Below are 21,308 nucleotides of genomic sequence, written 5' to 3'. Positions count from 1 at the left end.
GTATTGTGATGACGAAAACCTGATATCGCCTACGGTAGCCCTTACACACGATTCACGATATATTGCCTGCTCAAATATTATGAAACAATTATCACAATGTGAGCTTCAAATCGGTTTTGGACAATATATTGATTGATATATCGCCCAGCCCTAGTCAGAAAGCAAAATTGCTAAACCATCGCAATTTTGGTCTCAGCCAAAAAGCTTGTGTCGTTTCAGAGCTGCTCGTCTACCTCTTCTGTGGAGTGTTAAAAAGACTTGCGTTTTAAAAGTTTTACTAACAGAGAATGAAATAATAGACACTCGTCAGAAAGCATTTTAAAGAGGTTGTTTCATTAAATTTTTAAAGCAGGATTCTGACACGAGATGGTCAAAACCATTGCTCTGAAACAGAACCACACGTACAACATATAAGAGCACAGTTCTGCATTTTAGTTGTTAACGCCCAAGAACAAACTGGAAAAGAAATTTATATTTTATTGCATTACAGCTCAATGAAGTAGCACATTGTATTAAGGACATAAATCACTTTTACAATGGCTCCCCCCCCCCCCAAACAGTTTTACTATTTGGTGCCATAGGATCAAGTACCAAACAGGAGTTGTTGTTTTTTTCCTCAGGGGGAAGAAGGGGGATACAAGGAAAGATCAGGTGGGATTCACACCACCTTCTGCCCACATAGAATGACATGCACACACTGGGTGACTATGATCACCAGCACATTACCATTTTATTAAAAGAAACTTTCACTTCTTCAGATGTGCATAACATCTGCAGCTGATTTCCTGGGATCAGAGAGGATAAAATCCTAGAGGGAAGCCATATATAATATAAAAACTGCAAACTAAACAAAGCAATGACTTGAGGAGAGTTCAGGCTTTGTAGTCAGAGTCAGGATAATGGCACAGCTATTGAGGTGGATTCTCATTAAAATCGTTTTCGCTTGATGATTTCTGGTTTCCAGCTGACAGGATGAGTTTCTTCGGTCTAGAAATATTTTTAAAAGAAAAAGAAAAAAACACATATTGGAATTCCAGCTTGTGTTAAAGTCAGAATGTTTAATAAGATCAGAGTCATTGAATTTTACTATGAAATCACACTCTTGATGAACTAAGTTTATTGATCCAGCTGAAGTTAAGAGAACAATATAAAAATATTGCCATCAACAGGAGGGGGAAAGTTATCAGTTTTGGTCCAATATACATAACCACATCAATAAATGTTTATTATGGGTGGTATCCAGTGGCAGAGGAGGCAGCAGAACTGGAAACCACTGTGTGTTTCTTTCAACTTCTGCACACAAGCATTAGAATTTATCAATTAAAAGCCCTGGTAAAATAAGCCACTAATCCCATTTCGCAGATGGAGTGCAATACATATCAATGCATCAAATGTGTGGAGATGACGACACAGGTAGATTTGTTTACTGGATCTACTACAGTGGTACCTCGGTTTGCGAACGCAATCCGTTCTGCGGAGGTGTTCGCTCGTCGAAGGCACGCTTCTGCGCGTGCATGAAGCACCGATAGAGCGCTTCTGCACAGATCACTTCTGCGCATGCGCGAGCTGCGCAGATCGCGTCTGTGCATCCGATGCTGCGGAACCCAGATGTAAACACTTCCGGGTCCGCAGCGTTCGCTCGCCGAGGTAGGCGTAAACCGAGGTTCCACTGTATAGTTATTTAAGTGGCTCAAATGCACTGTACAATCAAGATATACAGTAACAAGCTTTAGTTTAAAAGTAGAAAATAAGACAACAGAAAACATTTCAGTTTCCTTTGATCAAAGATTCCCAATAAAAAAGTCATGAGTGATTTTCTCCCCTGTAAAACAAGCGTAGTTTGATGTACAGGGAAATAATAATGGACAGAAGGCTGCTGCAATGTTTAGTCTTTAAGTTGGAGCCAGTAATGCAGCAGAACTCTGCACAACAGATATAGGCTGCAAACCTATTCACATATAACAAGAATTCAGTGGGACTTTTTCTATGCATAGGATTGTGCTCTAAATGTAGCAGATAATCAGTGTGGCTAATGAAATACTTGTCTGCTTTTAAAATGCAGCAGCCATCTCCAAATCCATACATCCTTTTGTAATCTTGTGAAACTAGTATCAAGCATTTTCTGCTCTGAATAAATGCATAGTACTTTCTTCTTTTTAACCATTTAAAAAATCTACCCTGTTCAGGCTGAAAATGAAATTAGAAATCATTTTATTCCATTGTTGTTAGAAAGTTGCAGGCAAGCAACCTAACTGCCCTCTATTTGTAGTGACTGCTTTTTTATTACATTTCCCCATCCCATGAGATGTGTTTGCTGCTGAAGAAGTAGGCCGGCTGCCCGAGCTAATGTGTAATCACTCTAGCAGTAAGCAGCGTTTAGGGATAATGCTTCCAGAATATCTGTCCTAAGAGTATCTTAAAACCTAGTTTTATATATAAAATATGTGGCGAAAAAGAATGATTCTCCATACCGCAGTATCATCTTCTCTGTAGACTTTAATGGTTTTATCAGCTTCAGCAGTAAGCAGCCTGCTTTCAGACTGATCAAATGCACACGCAAATATTCCAGATTCGCTGTCCAATGATCCAGGCTGTACAGCCGCATGCACTCTCTGGAAGTTATACCCAGTTCTCCAGTCCCAAAGATGCATCGTACCATTGTCAGCTGAAAAACAAAATCAGTGTTACACCTGCTTTACAATTCAACATGCAGCCCAAATTCACTTTAATGCTTTTATTATTATTTTAAAAAACCCACTTACTCTATGTAATCACAACAGCGCTATCAGCATAATCCTATACGCATTTACTCAGAAGCAAACCCCACTGACTTCAATGGAGCTTATTCTCCCAGGAAAGATTAGTCATAGCTGGCATCAGTTTAGAGGGGGCATTTCGTAAGATAAAGGGGGATGTTTCTTAAGATTGTGCCATCTGCAGTCTATACTAAAACACAGGTGCTACCATTTAGAAGGCCCTGCAACTCATTTCAATCAAATGTCAGATAAAGGTGGGATTTGGAACAAGAATTCTTCCAATTGCACCCTCAACATACTTGGACCAAGTTCATTTATGGCTCTAAACCAGGCATCCCGAACCTTCGGCCCTCCAGATTTTTTGGACTACAATTCCCATCATCCCTGACCACTGGTCCTCTTAGCTAGGGATCATGGGAGTTGTAGGCCAAAATATCTGGAGGGCCGCAGGTTGGGGATGCCTGCTCTTCTAAACCAAAGCTTTCCAAACTAATTTTGTTGGTGACACACTTTTTAGACATGCATCATTTCACGACACAGTAATTCAGTTTTACTAGCAAACCAGCTGTTTAACTAACCCCTTTCTAGCCCCAGGAGAAGCGGGGAGCATTCATGCGACGCCAACACACTAACGTGTCGAAACACAATTTTGAAAGCTTTGCTCTAAACATTAAAAGCAGTATTTTGAATAGTCTGGGACCCAAAGCTCTTTCAATGCTAGTGCTATACATTTGTGGAGTCAATCAAAATGGACTGGTGACCTCTGAGCTATTCAGTGTTTCAGAATTGTCTGCGTAAGTCAGCCCTGCAGACAACATGTTACAGTAAATAATATGAACAAAAAATAATTATTCCTATTCAAGCTACTTCTAAAATTCTCATTTACCTCCAGAAACCAGAACTCCATCTGAATTCACAGCTAGTGTATTGATAATAGCACTATGACCAGAAAGATTCTGGATAAAGTTTCCATCAGGGAATTTCCACTGTTTGATGTTATCCGGAGACCCAGATGCAAACGTGTACCTGTAACAAGGTGTATGTTAGCAAGTATTGGAAGTTCAGTTAACCAAAGACTACTATATCTGATTAACAATTTAATTTACCACTTTCTTCAATAATATACATTGTTGCAGTTGTTGTAGTTATAATATATTATATTTATTACATTACGTTAACAGGACAGGAAAAAAACCTGAAAAATCTTACTGTCTTGGGTGCAGTACTACTGCTCTTACTGATTTCTTGTGATTGGTTAAAGTGACCCGTGTTTTTCCTCCCACTAAGTCCCAGAGTCGTATAGTGGTATCATGACTTCCTGTAAATACAAAATAATAACAATAGATTTTAGAAAGGCATGCGGATAGGATAAGTATCTGAACTGCCTGTATGTTAAAGAATCACATGCCCCAATTTTGTTATACTTCCAAGTTTCACAATTACAACTCTACTTCTGAGAATCCCTGCAGGAAAGGCATCATCATATATGCATCTAAGGTTACCTTAAAATGCACTTCAATGTCTTAGGCCAGGGGACTTAGGATTATCCAATAGTCAAACTTTCAAAGCGCCGAGGAACTTCCTTTTCTGAAAAGGCCTTCCATCTGCTGTACACACATTTGTAAGTAAATAGATTCCTATTGGTTAGTGGATTACCATTCACCAACACATTGTAAAAACTCCCGCTGCTAGTTTTCAGTTGAAAATCAAGCAGCAAAACAGGCTACATATTCTACCATCTTCGATTCACAACATTGCTGCAAATCAGTAGTTGTTTTCTGGTTCTCAATATGTTTCCAAAGGGATTCTGGGAATTGGAACGGCAGTTTTCTTCCCCTATATGCCAGCTGACTGTAACAGTGAACTGCTGGATATGCTGTTTGCATTTGGTAAACAACTTCCACCATACCTGTGATGATCTGTGGTTCTGCCGCTTGACACTTCACTGTCGCCACAGCATTTGTGTGTCCTGCCAACGTATGCACGCTCGCTTTTGTCCTCACATCCCAAATCTAGGGAGGTTAGAAGCAGATTAGAACTGATAAATACACCATCCACCATCAAAAGCTGGTTTATAATCTTCTGTGGCCAAACCATTTAGCATGCATTCACTCTGTTTATAACCGGGTTTTTTTTGTATTGTTAAGTGCATGCCAATGACAAAAGTATGTATCACTCAGGTCTCTCCTTATGTGAAAGGCCAATTACTTCTAGTATTACCAGTTAGCAGCCTGGCCTTTCATCATCAAACTTCCCTCATCCTCTTGTGAACTTGAGCCCAGCATTTAAGAATTACTGCCCTAAATCATTTCATAATTTGTGTATTCCGCAGTGGGAGATGCCACACTGAACTGTAGCCAAAGCAATAACTCTTAGGCCACAGGAAACCTTCAAAAAATTTAACTCATACAAAGGTATCTGTTACAACCCACCCTAATGCCCCTGAAGATAATGAAACACATAAACTAGGGTGGAAACTGAAGCTGTCGGCCAAGTAATAAATGTTCACTAAACTGCAGGCAGGCAGGAGGCATATATGCCTTGAAAAGCTGATTCACAAATGTGACATTTTTCCTACATTGTGACATTATTTGTATTTATTTATTTTAAAAAAATGGGAATAAGACAGAACACAAAATTGTATTTTCCTGTAGCAACACATTATTGACAAGCAGGTATGCACACATATATTCACAGCATATATCACATATGGTGGTATACCACAATTTGCCTAAACGGAGACTACATCCATGTAAGATAAAGGGAGTGCCATACCTTCCTGCTCAAAGGCCAAGTTTCTGTCTTCAATGCATGATTTAGATCTGACCAAATCACATACCCTAAACCAGGGAGGGTTGGTAAGATTTGTAGCTTTTGAAATGGAAGCCAAATTGGCAAGAGGCAGGAAACCTATTATTTATCTTACACAAGAAGAGACAGATCAAATACATCACAGATATCTCTGTTTTACTTACACGTGCCGTTGAATCTCTGCTACATGTTACAAGCACGTCTATTGTTGGATGCAAATCCAAGCCATACACAGCACTCAGGTGGCCATGGTAATGCCTTATAACCTACACATCAAACATATTTCAGTTAAAACAATGAATCCGTGAATAGCTATTACTAATAAGATTTCAGCTGCTGCCAATGTGCTTGGCTTACCTTATTATATTCAAGGTCCCAGCATTTCACCTGTTTATCTTCTCCACAAGAGAAAAGGTATGGACTCCGCCCACTCACTATTACACCCCGAACTGTACTAATATGCCCCGTCAAAGATAGTTTCAGTTTGCCACTAGCAAGGTCCCAGATCTGAAGCAAGAGAAAAAAATGTTTTGATGATCTTGCAAAAGTTAAGACATCAAAGACTGTTCATTTAATGGAGTCCAACATCTCAAGGACCTAAGCAGCGTACAAAATTAATCGCTACACAGAATTATGAAGTCTGAAAATTCAGTTTTTATTTCATTCCAGTTCTGGCACACTGGTGCAGCTAAAATTCTAGGTAACAGAAAGAAAGATGGGCAATAAATTATGCTGGTCATGAAACACTTAACAGCACCAAAAATAGCATCAATGGCAGTAGACAGTGATTTTTCAGCTATCTCTTACCTTTATAGTTCGGTCAGCAGAGCCAGTAACAAACCACTGATTTCCTGGTTCTACCGCAATACATCTCACCCAACCTAAGTGTCCACTGATAACCTGCAATTGTTATAAAATGAGATGGATTGTTATAAAATAAGATGGACTGTTATAAAATAAGATGGATTCCAATTAAATATAATACAGTTGTACCTTGGTTCTCGAACGCCTTGTGACTCGAAGGTTTTGGCTCCCAAACGGCGCAAACTTGGAAGTTTGCGAACATTTTTTGGAAGCTGAACATCTGAAGCAGCTTCTGATTGAGTGCAGGAAACTCCTGCAACCAACTGGAAGCTGCACCTTCGTTTTCAAACGTTTTTCAAACGGATTTCCAGAACAGATTCCGTTTGAGAACCAGGGTACAACTGTATCAACATTTGTAACTTAAACAGTTAACACAAGTTGATTTACGAACAACTATTCAACTAAAGAATTTTGCTTATGAATTTGACTTCAGAGCTATACCCAATTTATTCACCATTTGTTTATTGTTTAGAACACATATCATAACACAATCTGTAGCTCGGGTTATAAACTGTGTTTTGATAGTGTAATTAATACGACCTGCAAATATTCAGTGAATACCTAATATGGAAAAATGTAACCATCAAATTCAGCTGTTGGAATCTCTTCCCTCCCACCCCTCTCCAACTCAATGCTAATTTAAAGGAAGGTAATCTGAAGCCATCTTTCTCTTGTTCTACACCCACCCACACAGCACCTCCACATTTGCTATTCAATTCCCATACAAGCCAACAAATGCAAAACAAACACCCCTGGGCAATGGAAGGTGACACTTGCCTTTTTAGGGAAGTTCTTAATGTTCTGTTGGGAGCTGCCCAGGGTGGCTGGGAAAACCCAGCCAGATGGCAGGGTATAAATAATAATAATAATAATAATAATAATAATAATAATAATAATAATAATAATAATTCTTCATTTTCCACACTGGTCTCAATCCAGTAATTTATTTTATTACTAGTTCCATTGGACTCCTCTTTCCATCTTTTTTTAAAACACTGAAAGGCTGAGGGTACTGGCTGTCCTCCTTCTGGTGTTTTTAAGTCACTCTGGGAGCCTGTTTGGCTATTTTGGCACCCTTGCTTTAGATGCTTCCTCTAGACCAGTGGTCAGCAAATTTTTTTAGGAGGGGGCCGGTTCACCACCCCTCAGACCTTGTGGTGGGCTGGACTGCGCACACGTGCGGCAGAGAGGGACTTTTTTCTCTCCCCCAGCCCCCCCTTTCCTACCTCCTCTGCCACTCTGCCTGTGGTTGGGAGCCAGTGGCGGCGCCTCTCCTTTCCGGGCCAGCTTTCCCAGGCACCAGGCGCGAGGCCAGCAGGGGCGCCAAGTTCCAGCCCAAACTCCGCAATGTGCCAGTCACAATGCCCACATGCCACGGACAGAGAGGCTGGTGGGCGGGTGGCGAGTCTGGGCCACGCCTCAGTGGGCGGGCGGTGAGGCTTTGGATTGGCTGGCACCAATCAAAGCCCAGCTCCCTTCCTCCGCAGGGCAGGGAGAAGCCAGGAGGGAGGGAGGGAGGAGGCAGCGCCGCCGCTGCCGTGGTGTGTGTGTGTGTGGGGGGGGAATGGCGCCTGGGGGGAAATGGCCAAAAAATGACGCAGTCCGAACGATCACGCCGATCCAAGCGGCGATTCCAGGACCGACCCAGATCCAGGCGGCAATTAGGTCTGATCCGGCCCGTGGGCCTTAGTTTGCTGACCCATGCTCTAGACTGCACTGGAGCAGGAGTGCTTGAACCTGAGGCTTGAGCCTGCCAGTGCTTAGCAATCAATTCATCCTGAGACTCATCTTTGCAATTTAATTCCTACTTACTCTGTACAGCTTCCATGGGGGATGCCATTGTGGTTTTGGCATTGTCGGAGCCTTCTTTGCCATTAATGCAGAATTTTTGTTCCCACCAGCTTCCATCATAGCCTATAAAAGGAAGACATTTTAAAACGACACTCAACAAATATCCCAATTAGTTTCTACTATCCCTATATGATTATGCAGTGTCATTCTGTCACAACCCTATTCCTGACAAAGTCACTGTTAAGAATCCAATTTGGTAAATTTACTGCATCTCCATCAGAGGATTTCAATTAACGGGACTTACCAGAGTCAAACCTGGAGGCTGTGAGCGCTCAGGAATTCCAGCATGTCTGTATATATCACCAACACTAGAAGCAGTTCGATTTGATTCCATTCTGGAAAGGCAGGGGGAGTGGATGTGAGGCAGGGAAAGTGAAGATACATTATCCTACAAAGTGTTAGCAGACACTTGTTTTCAGTTGCTTCTTTCAAGTAACTGACAAAATCTTGTGCATGTAAATACAAAAAGTGTTCGTGTTCTTCAGTGATTTAAGGGCACAATCTAGCTAAAATTAGTCATGAATAAGACTAAGTCACACCCAATTATTTATAATAATCCTTAGCCATTACAGTGGAACCTCGGTTTATGAACACCTCGGTTTATGAATTTTCGGTTTATGAACGCCACGGACCCATCTGGAACGGATTAATTCACTTTCCATTACTTTTAATGGGAAAGTTCGCTTCAGTTTATGAACGCTTCAGTTTATGAACAGACTTCCGGAACCAATTACACCCATGTTTCAGTTTATGAACGCTTCAGTTTAAGTACTTCACGGACCCGTCTGGAACGGATTAATCCACTTTCCATTACTTTCAATGGAAAAGTTCGCTTCAGTTTATGAACGGTTACTCCGTGGACCGTCTGGAACGGATTAATCCACTTTCCATTACTTTCAATGGGAAAGTTCGCTTCAGTTTATGAACGCTTCAGTTTATGAACAGACTTCCGGAACCAATTGTGTTCATAAACCGAGGTACCACTGTAATAACTTGTGCTAAATTGGCCATTTTATTGCGGCACTATTTTTTCCAGATGCATCATAGGTTGCCTTGGGCAGCAGAGCTGCAGGGAAATGTGCTCTGGCCTGTCATCAAACAGGGAACCTACAGGGAAAAGATGACAGCAAGGGGAAGACCAGCCTGTTATCCTTAAAACAGTGCTGTAAGTTGGTCAGTATTATTGCTTCCATATTGCAGATGAAGAGCTAAGATTTTGAAGAGGCAGGCTATTTAGGCTACAAACCTAAGCACGCTTACTAGGAAGTCCTTCTGAATTGAACGGGACTCACTTCTGAGTAAATAAGGTTAGTAAACTGCATGGTTAGTGGGTACAGGTGAAATCTGAACCAGGACTTCGTGGCTCACAACTCAAATCCTTGCAAACTAGCTTTTACTGGAAGGTCCCACAGAGACTTCACTCAAAAATGGAAACGAACTGAACGTATGCCGTTGTCTTCACATCACTCCCTAATCCAAAGCCCCCCTTTTCATCTCACCTCCACAGAGAGGTAATCAGAACTAACAAAAAAATGCTGATCAATTGTGCAAGGAAAAGGCTCCCACAGTAATTCCATTCCATCTCATCAGACAACATTCAGTTCTTAAATTTCAGCAATATAGAAAAACAAATGAAGCTACATCAATGAAAAATTCCAAAAGCTCAGTTTAAGACTGAACACGTTATTCTGTTTCCATTAATACAGATTTAGATAGCTGTTCTTTACATTGCATTTTCCATGCAAACTTCATCGCTAAAATCATCAGTTAAAAACAGTTAATCATCAGTTAAAAACACAGAATAATTTTACTTTTAACGCAATATAATTACTTGGACTGAGAAGGTGGCAACGCCACAGCTAATGACTGAGCTGCTGATTCACTAGGCATCCTCTGAATTTTAGTGTCTGCAGTCAAAGCCACTCCTTATAAAAGAGAAAATACACATAGTTAAGACAAATCTTAATTACTTTTTGTTACCAACTAAATCCTGATCAATCTATTCTTGCTGACAAAAGCCACCCTTCAAAACTTAGTCATTATTGATCACATGTATCTAATGCTATGGATCTAAGGATTTCAGTTGATTTAATTTTACCTGACTTTAACAGGGCTAAACTGGCTTTTAAAATTCAAAGAGTCTATTTTCTCTCTTTGGAACAGGTTGAAACTATAGTTCTCTACAATGCAGGTAAAAAAATATAACTCGTGATGCTCAGGATACCCAAGTATACTGGACAACTTGTAATGCTCTTCTGGACACTTTAGATACTTTATGAAATTCTTAGGTTCAAAGTGTTCCATGAGAGAAATCCTCCCCGTTAATTTTCACTAAACAGCAGCACAGCTAGATGTGTTAAGGCCCAGAAACACCAACCCACCCACCCCCCGGAAAAATGGGGGAACACCTCCCCCAATTTTCCAGGACCATCATATCTCTTAGCCAATATCCAAAGATTTAATAATCAAATGTCTAAGAACAAGTGAACTACATGTAAGAACTTATTAGGTAGATGCAAACCACACTTCAATAAACACTGCTTGTGTAACTTGCATGTATAAGCTGCCCTCCATATATGCATCCAATTATTTTTGGTATTGTATCCTCTAGCTTCATTAAGAGGCAGTGACTATCAAGCACTGCATCATTAGTGGCATCTTCCTGGGGAAAATATAGATACTAAAATTGCACTCAATTTCACCCAAATAGTTTGTTCAAAATCTTACCAGGTCCAGGGGGATATGGATGTGTCCCTGTTATCAAATATTCATCATCATCGCCTAAAGAGCAATAGATTTGTTGATTAATACTTTAATAAATATTATAGTAAACTGACAATTACTTGAATTCCTAAACACACCTTTGTACAATTTTCATTATAACTTGCACATAACAAGAACTGCTGGTACTGTTTACCTTGTAAACACATGCATTATGCACTGCTTATACACTTAACATGAAACTTAGGAATTCACATTTTTCCACTCATTCTTCTGACACAGTGGCATTTATTTCCATTTTTTTTTCTTTGAGGAGTATCAATAAACCATTAATAAACACAGTCAGATATAAATATAATTAATAAAAAAAATGTTCTGCACTAGCAAGCTATACTTTGGATAAAGATCACCAGCTGCTACACCATGGCAAGTCACAGATCAGGCCATGTGCCAATGCCACTGTCAGATACGCAAAAAGTTTCTATGTGAAAGAAGAAAAACTTCAAACTCTTCTGACGTGTTGTTCTAAAAATATTTAATATGCACTTGCACATGCCAAGTCTTTGTCAACCACATGTATGCTGCCTTGGATCCATGACAGAAGACAAGCAAGGAAATTAAGATAAAATAAAAATACAGGGTCCTCATTTGTGTAGCCACATTGTAAGTGAAAGTGCAGCAAAATTCTTTCACTGTAAGTGGGGCCCAAATGTCCATACTCGGATTTATACAATTATAACTGTAGACATACCTTGATTTTGAAGATACTGCTTATGTCCATAGGAATCAATCACACCCTTCTCTCGAGCACTTTCTTTCAATACAGGCATGTGAAGCACAGAACTGTACTCTGTACGAAGTTTAACGGCCATCTTTACTTTGTGGCTGCGTAAGAAAACACTTTAGTACATCTATTTTTTTTGATCATAACAAACTCATGCTTTAAGTAAGATATACAATTAGGAGTTCTGATAACAGTTCTGATGTTCATGTGGACTTACATTGGGATGCAGTATGCTCAGTATTTAGATAAAATATTCCAGCAAACAAGAATGTTACTGAATGTTATAATTTGCTAGATTTTACTACACCCTAGGTGTTCACAGGCCCTAGTTTTAACTTCCTCCTCCATCACTGTAAACACAATCCAATGTTGATTCTAAGCCCTCAAGAACTAGTTCATTTCAAAGTGATACTGTGGTACTATGGAATAGGGTTGCTGAGTAATGGATTAAGATTTTAGACTGGTTTGTAGCTTCAAAAGTACCAATAGTTTACTGGGAATCCTGCTTACCTCCTATCATCCAATGATACTGGTTTTGCATTGTCAGCCACAAACATGTCATGAGTTCTTTTCAAAGATCGGAAAACAAGGGTATGCACAGAGTGCTTTTGTACTTCCTAAAGGGAAGAAAAATTTCAGACACATCTTTAGCAAGACCTATTTCATTAAAAATGCTCAAGCAAGGTTCTCATTTCTCCTGATCTCTAGAGTAGACAGAAATGCACAAGTATCTCATACCCTTCTATCTGATTCAAACATAAAAACTTTATGAGAAATCAGCAAACACTTTATGAGAAATCAGCCTTCTCTCTCCCAAGTCAGAAGAGGCAAATGATGAGAGTCTTCATACCTTGCCAAGTTTGGGAGTAGACAGAAGAAAACACAAAATACTTCTTTCAGGTCTAAAGTTCAGCATGATGACATGAGAGACCTTTCCTTCCCTAGAGAGTTGGGGAGCTGAGCATTGTATTTGTAGCATTAGAATTTCAGTGGGACTATTTGTAGTCCCATTGAACATTGAGCTTTGTATTTGTAGCATTAAAATTTCAATGGGACGATTTTGAGCATAATTGAGTTGGATACAACTCACTGTGTTTAAATATCTAAGTATGCATGTACTTGATACATGTTTACCAAATAATAATGTTTACTAAATACTTTGTTTTGGTGAACTTCTTTGGTATGTGCTTTTAGCTGCTTGTTATCATTGTTATGCACTTCTAGTTTTGTTTTAATTTATATAAAACATTTTGGAAATGTGTCCTAGAAATAAACAGAAGTACAACAGCTACTAAAATGTTTTTTAAAATAGTTTGCAGTAGTATGTGTACTTGGAAAAATATAACCCATAAATGTTACTTTCACTAGTACAGTGGAACCTCTACTTACAGACATAATCAGTTCTGGAGGTCTGTCCGCTGGTCGAAATGGGACGCTAGAAGAGGCGTCTTGTGTCTGTGTGCATTTGGCGGTAGTGCACTTCTGCGCATGTGCAGACGGCGGCAGCCGCTTCTGCGCACGCGCAGATGGCAGAAGCCACTTCTGCGCATACACGAATCGTGGCAAACCCGGTGTTTACTTCCGGGTTTGCAGCGGACGCAACTTGGAACATCCGCGAGATGAGGCATATGTAAGTCAAGGTTCCACTGTATTGTGATGTTTTAACTGAGTCCAATAAAAGGTATGAGACTAACAGTACAGTACTTATGCATACATGGCTAGCTTGACTTTATTTTGTTCTCCTTTAGAACAAGTGTAGCTCACTTTCCCCACCCCCATTCAAAAAGAAGGTAAACTACCAAAAACAAATGAGAAAAGGGAGTATAGCTCTTGCCCCCATTCTAATAAGTAGCTGTTTACTCTGCAACAGAATCTGCCAGGTGCTAAGAACTATGACTCAACTTTCCAAATGAAGTATTAAGTTAACTTTCTTCCTTTCCGGAGTGTCAAGATCAAAGACATTAGACATTAGACTAATGCTTTGGTCAAAAGTCTGTTTTCCATCCTAGGGTGAACTGGGTGTAAATCCAGACATAAAAGCTCTACACTTCCTTTCTGGCAAGTCACCTTTCCTCTAAATTTATTGTCATTGTAAAACTGGATAAAAACTAACAGAGTGAGGACATTATTTACAGAACATTAAACATGATCCATTAGCTTTCTGCACGTCCAGTCAGAGAACTGTTTCTCATTTTTTGTTGGCTCCAATCAACTATTACTTGCTTGGTTGATCAGGCTAGCATGCGAATGTTAATACAGAGGCCACATTAAACTGCTTTTTACTATTATCCTACACTGGGAAGCCAATGTCAATTACATTGGTGATACTGGAATTTCCTACCTTGTTTATGTGACAAAGCAGCTATGGCCAACACATGACGAATGAAAGACCAAGGAACAGATGCATGCTCGAATGCAGTGGAAGTGGGGTTTACACATTTGTCCCAATCAGTTACTCCTCAACAAAAGCACCTACCAAACCCATTTGTGCCCAAAATCATATGTGGATGCATGGAAGTATTTAATAACAAAGAATGTTATTCATTACTTCAATAGCCGTTCATTCATTACTTCAATAGCAGTCATTACTTCAATAGCCGTTCACCATGTAGATGAAACTGTTTTGCTTCCATACTCCATTACACCATAAATAAAATCTCTGCCTCTTTTAAACATCTTAACAGCATTTTTGCCAACCTGATTTTACTCTCCAGCTAGGAAAATGGGCACTTGCATTTACTTATCCTATCCTCCATTCTCTCGTCCCTTAACACTAATGTTCTGTATGCACTTTGTGCTCCCCAAACCTTTTTGCTGACCCATGTTATTTGGGAATGACTCCCATGTTCTAACACACAGAGAAATTGTGGATGTGGAGGCTGCCTGTCTGTGAAATGTGTAATTCATATTCTTGCCACTTTGGTGAAAGATGCATGGTGCTGTTTATCCTACAAGGCTCTGTATTGGTTAGAGTTTGTGCTTCAAGACAAGCTTCCAAACTTTTCAGAGCTGCAAAATGAGATACCAAATCTGACATAATGGATAGCTGTCAGGTACATTGTCCCTCTGCCTTCAAACCCAATTTGTGCAAGGCCCTGCACTACACCCACAGCCTTCTTGGGCTTTTGCACCCATGTAAAGTTAAGACCTCTGGCTGCACTGTTGTAAGATGGAGACTAGCATTCCTGTATCAATGCAGGGCCACTTAGTACTTGGAAAGAAGGGTCTGAAACCTAGAAGCTGACAGTGATCTGGATAAATAGTAACTAATTTATCACACAAACTTCTTCCCCTGCTCTTCAGTGAATACTTTGGTCAGAGTGGTACCAAAATGCAGAAAAGCTAAATACTCTAGAATTCTTTGTACAGTTAATTCATCCACAAACATGGTTTATCATGGGATAATCTCACATGGGCCCCATACAAGCATAACCCAGCATGTAATAGCAGCATACCTCTATGTATGTTACAGGCAAGATGGATACAGCAGTGTTCCTCTTCCTATTGCCTGACCTGTGTTTTCAGTCAGGTATTTGAGGAATAAAAAAAGAACAGCACTTGGGCAGTATGTGTGCCTTAGAGACAGCTTATTTTACAATGAGATCTGGGGATAATTGCAGCTTTTAAAAAAGATTCTGAGCATGTAAGCACAGCACACCAATAAAGCTCAGACCAGGCACAAAGATTTCCCAACATTATTGCCCCTAGTTTTAAAAAGGAAATGCAGTTTTCCTGTCACTTTTCATGAGTAAGCAAACAAAAGTTCACCATATAAAAGTTATTTATTTTTGGGTGTAGAAAAACACTTTAAAAAAACCCTCAGTATCTGAGGAAATGAAAAAAACTAACACTAGGCATACAGCCTGTACTAAGCATTGCTTATTATGGTTGTAACTCTCAATGGTCTCAGACCTAGTCTGAGTTTCCTAGTCCTGTCACCAAAGATGCTTTTTAGGTCTGTGACTGAATGGGAGGCCTTCTGCATTCGAGGCATACGCTCTTCAAATGAACAATTTTTCTTACTCAGAAGAGACAGATATACAGTGGTACCTCTACTTACGAATTTAATGCGTTCCGAATGCACATTTATAAGTCGAAAAAAATTGTAAGTCAAATTCCATAGGAATGCATTGGGTGAAAAAATTCGTAAGTAGAAGCAACCCTATCTAAAAATTCGTAAGTAGAAAAAATCCTATCTAAACAGCATCCAAGATGGCGGACGGAGCTCCATTCGTAAGTAGAAATATTCGTAAGTAGCGTTATTCGTAAGGTACCACTGTATATAAATAACTCTTCAGCCTTTACCACCAGATGAAGGTGAAGCAGCAGCAACCAAACATTCCTGCATCATTCCTAAATCGAGAACCACCTGAGAGCCCCTTTAGCTACCAACTATCACTGATGGATGTTCACTGGCATGTTCGAATGCCAGAAAGAGGGGCTAGTTCGTGTATTGATGGAATCCATGAGGTGTTATTTCTGAGGTGGGATTAAGTATACACTCATTCTTTTTATATATATTAAAAATATTTGATTTTTAAAAGGTATAAACATGTAACAAAAAACAATTCCAAATCCAAATACTGAAATTACTCTGAATCTCCTGACTCCCCCCCCCCATCCCTTCCATGGGTCCTAATGATATTTACAACTGTGTATCAATACTTAACCAAATTTTTGTCCTTCTAAATTATCCATACTTTCTGTTACTATACAAGTGTGGTTAAAATTTTGCCAATTTTTTAACCTGCTTACAGTGGTCTCGTAAATAAATTATAAACTTTCCCCATTCTTGTCGTCTCGATTTCTGAGCTTCCCAGTTAATGTTGCCATTTCAGCAAAGTCTACACTCATTCTTGATCTTTTCCATGACTACCTTCACGTTTCATGCTTACTATCTGACTATGTACCTGTAAGACACCCTGAATGTGTGAAAACCCTTCTCCAAGCCAACATCGGGAAGGATTTTGAACGCAACTCTCCAAGCTTCTCACTCTCGCCAACACAAACAGACGCCCCGGTTCCACCCTTTCTAAGGCACAGCCGGCGCTGGAGGAGGCAGACCCAGCTCTACGCCCAAACCAAAGACAAGCAACTGCCTTATCCCGCTGATTTCAAAGGATCTAATCAGGCATCCCCAAACTCGGCCCTCCAGATGGGGACTACAATCCCCATCATCCCTGACCACTGGTCCTGTTAGCTAGGGATGATGGGAGTTGTAGTCCCAAAACACCTGGAGGGTCAAGTTTGGGGGGTGCCTGGGTCTAATTTTCGCGCACCTGACCCCCCTCCCCAAAAGCGGCGCGAAGGAGCGAAACGGACCTTAACTCGTCGCGCCACGAGTCTCGGCAGTCCCACCCCGCGGCAGGAGAAAAAGCCCTGCCCTCTTACCTCCACCATGGTGCCAGCCTCCTCAGTTACAACCACCTGGTTATTCAGCGAAAACCGCGGCAAAACCGACGCCGGATGCAGGCCCGTTAGGAAGAAGGCGCCACTTCCGGCGCTTTGCCTTCGCCGCGCCGGAATTGACGCGCTGCTCCCTCTGCCGCGCCTGCGCGGGGCAGCGTTTAGGGCGGAACCTCTTTGGTTCCTTCCAGTGCCGGTCGCTTACTTGATGGCGTCACCGAAGAGCTGCCTGTTCGAAACGGGCGCCCCTTACGTAGCAAAAGGCGGCAGCCGGCATAGAGCCGGGGAGAGATGAATTGATGCCTGAAGTCAACGTGGCGGCAGCCTTTATGAAGTGCCAATGCCATATGCGCCTGGCTAGAGAGCGAGTCCCCTTCGGACTTCCAGGGAAGCGCGTGAAAAGGATGCGTGCAAACCCCCGTGCTTCTGTTTCTCTTCGCATTAGCCATTCTCATAGAAACACCTACGGGGCGTCACGCCATTCAGTGATTTTAAAATCAGGAGCTTGGAGGTCTGTGAACAAAAATTATCTGAAACTGAAAGCCACAGAGCCATAGGACCATTGCTAACTTATTATTATTATTTATTGATTTAATTTGTATATCGCCCTTTATCCATAGATTTCAGAGCGGTTCACAACATAAAAAGACAAGATAAAAAAGACAAAATATGTAATAAAAACAAGAATAACACCCCCCCCACACACACATTATTATTATTATTTACTCATCTGAAACATAAGGTAAAGGTAAAAGGACCCCTGACTGTTGGGTTCAGTCACGGACGACTCGGGTTGTGGTGCTCATCTCACTTTACTGGTCGAGGGAGCCAGCGTACAGCTTCCGGGTCATGTGGCCAGCATGACTAGCCGCTTCTGGCAAACCAGAACAGCACACGGAAACGCCTTTTACCTTCCCACCGGAGCGGTACCTATTTATCTACTTTGTCGTGCTTTCAAAGTGCTAGGTTGGCAGGAGCTGGGACTGTCGCAGGAATTCAAACTGCCAACTTTCTGATCGGCAAGCCCTAGGCTCTGTGGTTTAGACCACAGCGCCACCCGCATCCATCTGAAACATATTTTGGTATTACAGTATCCAGAAATCAATTCCGTTTGAGTAAGGCTGCAGAACATGACTGGAGTGCCAGGGTAAGGTATCAGATTGGATTTTCCTGTGTTACCTGACTAACAAGCTGCAGTGCTTTGGAATAATCCCTTTAAACTTAGTGGGAAGTAAGGCTTCTCCAATCCAGGTACATCAGTGATGCTGGATAGTTTTCCAAAGGCATTAACCTGTGGTGGTGTTGGGAAGTAACCAGGGAAGAGCTGTGGTTCAGCAGTTAAGCACATCCTTAGCATGCAAAAGGTACTCGTTGGATGGATGGATAAAACCTGTGGAGAGCAGTTGCCAGTCAATGAGATGGTACTGACCCAGGTGGACCAATGGTCTGACTTGGCATAACACAGCTTCCTATGAATGCTATACAGTATAACTATCCCTGTGCTGAAACTACCATAATTCACTACAGCAGTTCAAATGGCACCTTTATATCATGGTTGATGAACCTTTTTAAAATTGAGGGCTGCATTCACTTCTGGTATAGTAACATTTTAATTTTCCCTGGGTCACTGCAGTATTTTATTGTTTGTGGACTTTTACTTATTTTTGCTGTTTTAAATCATTTTATTTGTTTCTGCCTTTGTGTAGTAAATAAATTAAGTTCTGAGAGGTCATACCTGTTAGCATTGCTGCTTGCTCTGAAGAAATGGTGGCAACTCTATTCTTGCCCACCAAGTTTTTTCTGACGCCACTACTGAATAATGCTAAAAGCAAATGGGGGGGGATGGGAATATTGTGCTCAAGGCAGCACCCATGTAAATCATCAAGATACACTGAATATAATGAATTGCAAAAGTGGCTGTGGAATGCTTGTGTGTGTGTGCGGGTACGTCCAGCATTGTGAAATAATTACTGTAAAACTGAGTTCCGTTACATCTGTGGACATTAAGTTTAATCAGATGGCTTCAGTTATGTTTTGAACCTCAGAGAGCATTAAGTGTAGTTACAGATTCTGAACAGAAGAGTGCATGAGTTAGCTTTTCACTGACCTCATGGGAAAAAAATTCAGTTTTTTTAACATTAGAAATCTGGCAAGATTTACTTGGCTCTGATATTATACATACTACTCTGTGAGTAAGCTCCAACGGACTCAATGTGGTTTACTTCTGAGCAAACATGCATGCTGCCAGGCATGTATGTGTAGACATGCAGCTCCTCTGTTTCTAAAAAGATCCTTGCTCATCCTTAGAGCTAGAGATAGCCAAGATTCAAATTCCTTCCAAGAAGTTTCAAAAAACAAACAAATCCCAGATCATATCAGATTATAGTTTCTTCCAAATATTGTTACAGCTCATTCTTTTGTTTCGTATCCTATATGGACAGTCTTTTAAATTGTTTGTTTATTCATTTGATAAGTCCCGCTTTTCTGGAGAGCTTTCAGAGCATTTTTTAATTGTTTAGTTCAAGTTCCATGCTAAATTTCACAACCGGGTTAACTCAGCTGATGAAAATAAACAGGAAGCATCCCACACATTAATCTTTAAAAGTGTGTGTGTGTGTGCTTGCTTGCTTGCTTCCAGAATATTGTCACGATGTAGTCTCACTTACGAGAAACTACTACAAATATTTGTTGCCTTCCGACTACAAGAGAGAGATTTCATGTTTACACTGCTGTTTTAAAAGACAGAGTAGGTTTGCAACACTGCTTGGGGAAAAAGGACATTTCTAAATAAGTTAACAACCAGTAAGTAGCCCCCTCTTGCACAAACACAGTGGCATATCTGTGGCCTACTCAAAGAATTCTGCACAGCTGCACATAGAGATATCATTTGATCTGAGAGTCACTAACCAGTGGCCTTGGGTTATCAGTCAAAGCAGGGCATTGCACCATGACGGAACAAACCAACAAGGCAAACGATGCAGTTTAGGGTCTCTGTTCTCCACTGTCCAAATATATAGGTAAATAAGAGGAAAGCCTAGGAAAAAAGGAGAAATGTCAGCCGACATTTTATTGTTTTAAGAGAAACTCTTTACCTCCACCTCTTGAGCTAGAAGAATCTGCTACACATTCTCTCACAGTAGAATGAATTACTGTACCTTCCAATAATTGCTAAGATGGTCGTTTTCTGCCTCATCAAAAAAGGAAAAAGCAACGTACTTCATAACAGTTCAAGGAAATGAACATACTGTACTGTGTCACCTATTTGCCATACATATTTGAACAACAAGGACATGCAAAGAGAGGTTCTTGGTGTTGCCCTAAAATTGTGCAATTTCCATCCCATGGATATTCAAGGCTTGAACATAATCATTTTCAAGAAGTGCTGGGAGACATTTTTATTTGGTCTGGCTTTTAATAGCTGTAGCCACAGTTAATGGTGGTGGTTTTTATTTGCCTTAGTGGGAGCAGGGTTAGGTGGATTTGTGGGACATTTGTATTCACTGCTCCATTTCCACATACTCCTAGGGTGAGACAAGCAAATACAGTCATACAGTACCTCGGTTTACAAATGCCTCGGTTTACAAACACCGCAGACCCATCTGGAACGGATTAATCCACTTTCCATTACTTTCAATGGGAAAGTTCACTTCAGGTTAAGTATGCTTCAGGTTAAGTACGCTTCAGGTTAAGTACAGACTTTCCGAACCAATTGTGGTTGTAAACCGAGGTACTACTGTAAATAATAGATAAATATGTTCAGGAATGGGTGTCTGAGCTTCAACAACTCTGGTCCTGGGAGTAAGTCCTATTGAACTCTCAGTGAGACTTCCAAGTATGGCACAAATTTGTATGTCTATACATTTGCTAAATAGTGTTAAATATCTCCAGATAGTCAAGTTTTAGCCTATATACAGTGGTACCTCAACTTACGAATGACTCGACAACTGAATTTTTCGACTTACGAGTGGGGCAAATGGCTGCACGCTTACGAATTTCTCGACATCCGAACGGAAACCGCGGCGGTTTTAGATAGGGTTTTTTCGACTTACGGATTTTTAGATGGGGTTGCTTCGACTTACAAATTTTTCCGTTTCCAATGCATTCCTATGGGAAAT

At 40.7% G+C, this 21,308-nt stretch overlaps 1 protein-coding gene across 1 annotated transcript; it reads right to left on the bottom strand.

The window, feature by feature from the left end:
• Window positions 1-457: 457 nt before the first annotated feature.
• PLRG1 (pleiotropic regulator 1) lies at window positions 458-17,305 on the bottom strand. The gene is made up of 15 exons (XM_035113299.3): window positions 17,179-17,305; window positions 12,298-12,404; window positions 11,755-11,888; window positions 11,010-11,063; window positions 10,114-10,207; window positions 8,527-8,617; window positions 8,244-8,345; window positions 6,375-6,467; window positions 5,925-6,074; window positions 5,732-5,833; window positions 4,666-4,768; window positions 3,966-4,074; window positions 3,643-3,782; window positions 2,472-2,665; window positions 458-987 (listed from the first exon to the last, which is right to left on the bottom strand). Exons 1-15 carry the CDS (start codon window positions 17,185-17,187, stop codon window positions 928-930), a joined length of 1,542 nt encoding a protein of 513 aa, XP_034969190.1. The 5' UTR covers window positions 17,188-17,305; the 3' UTR covers window positions 458-927.
• Window positions 17,306-21,308: the final 4,003 nt, after the last annotated feature.

The sequence above is a fragment of the Zootoca vivipara genome, chromosome Z1 (assembly GCF_965207765.1).
Source record: "Zootoca vivipara chromosome Z1, rZooViv2.hap1.1, whole genome shotgun sequence".
NCBI classification, from domain to species: domain Eukaryota; kingdom Metazoa; phylum Chordata; class Lepidosauria; order Squamata; family Lacertidae; genus Zootoca; species Zootoca vivipara.
The sequence above is the reverse complement of the archived record's forward strand: the minus strand, read 5'-3'. Positions and strand labels throughout refer to the sequence as shown.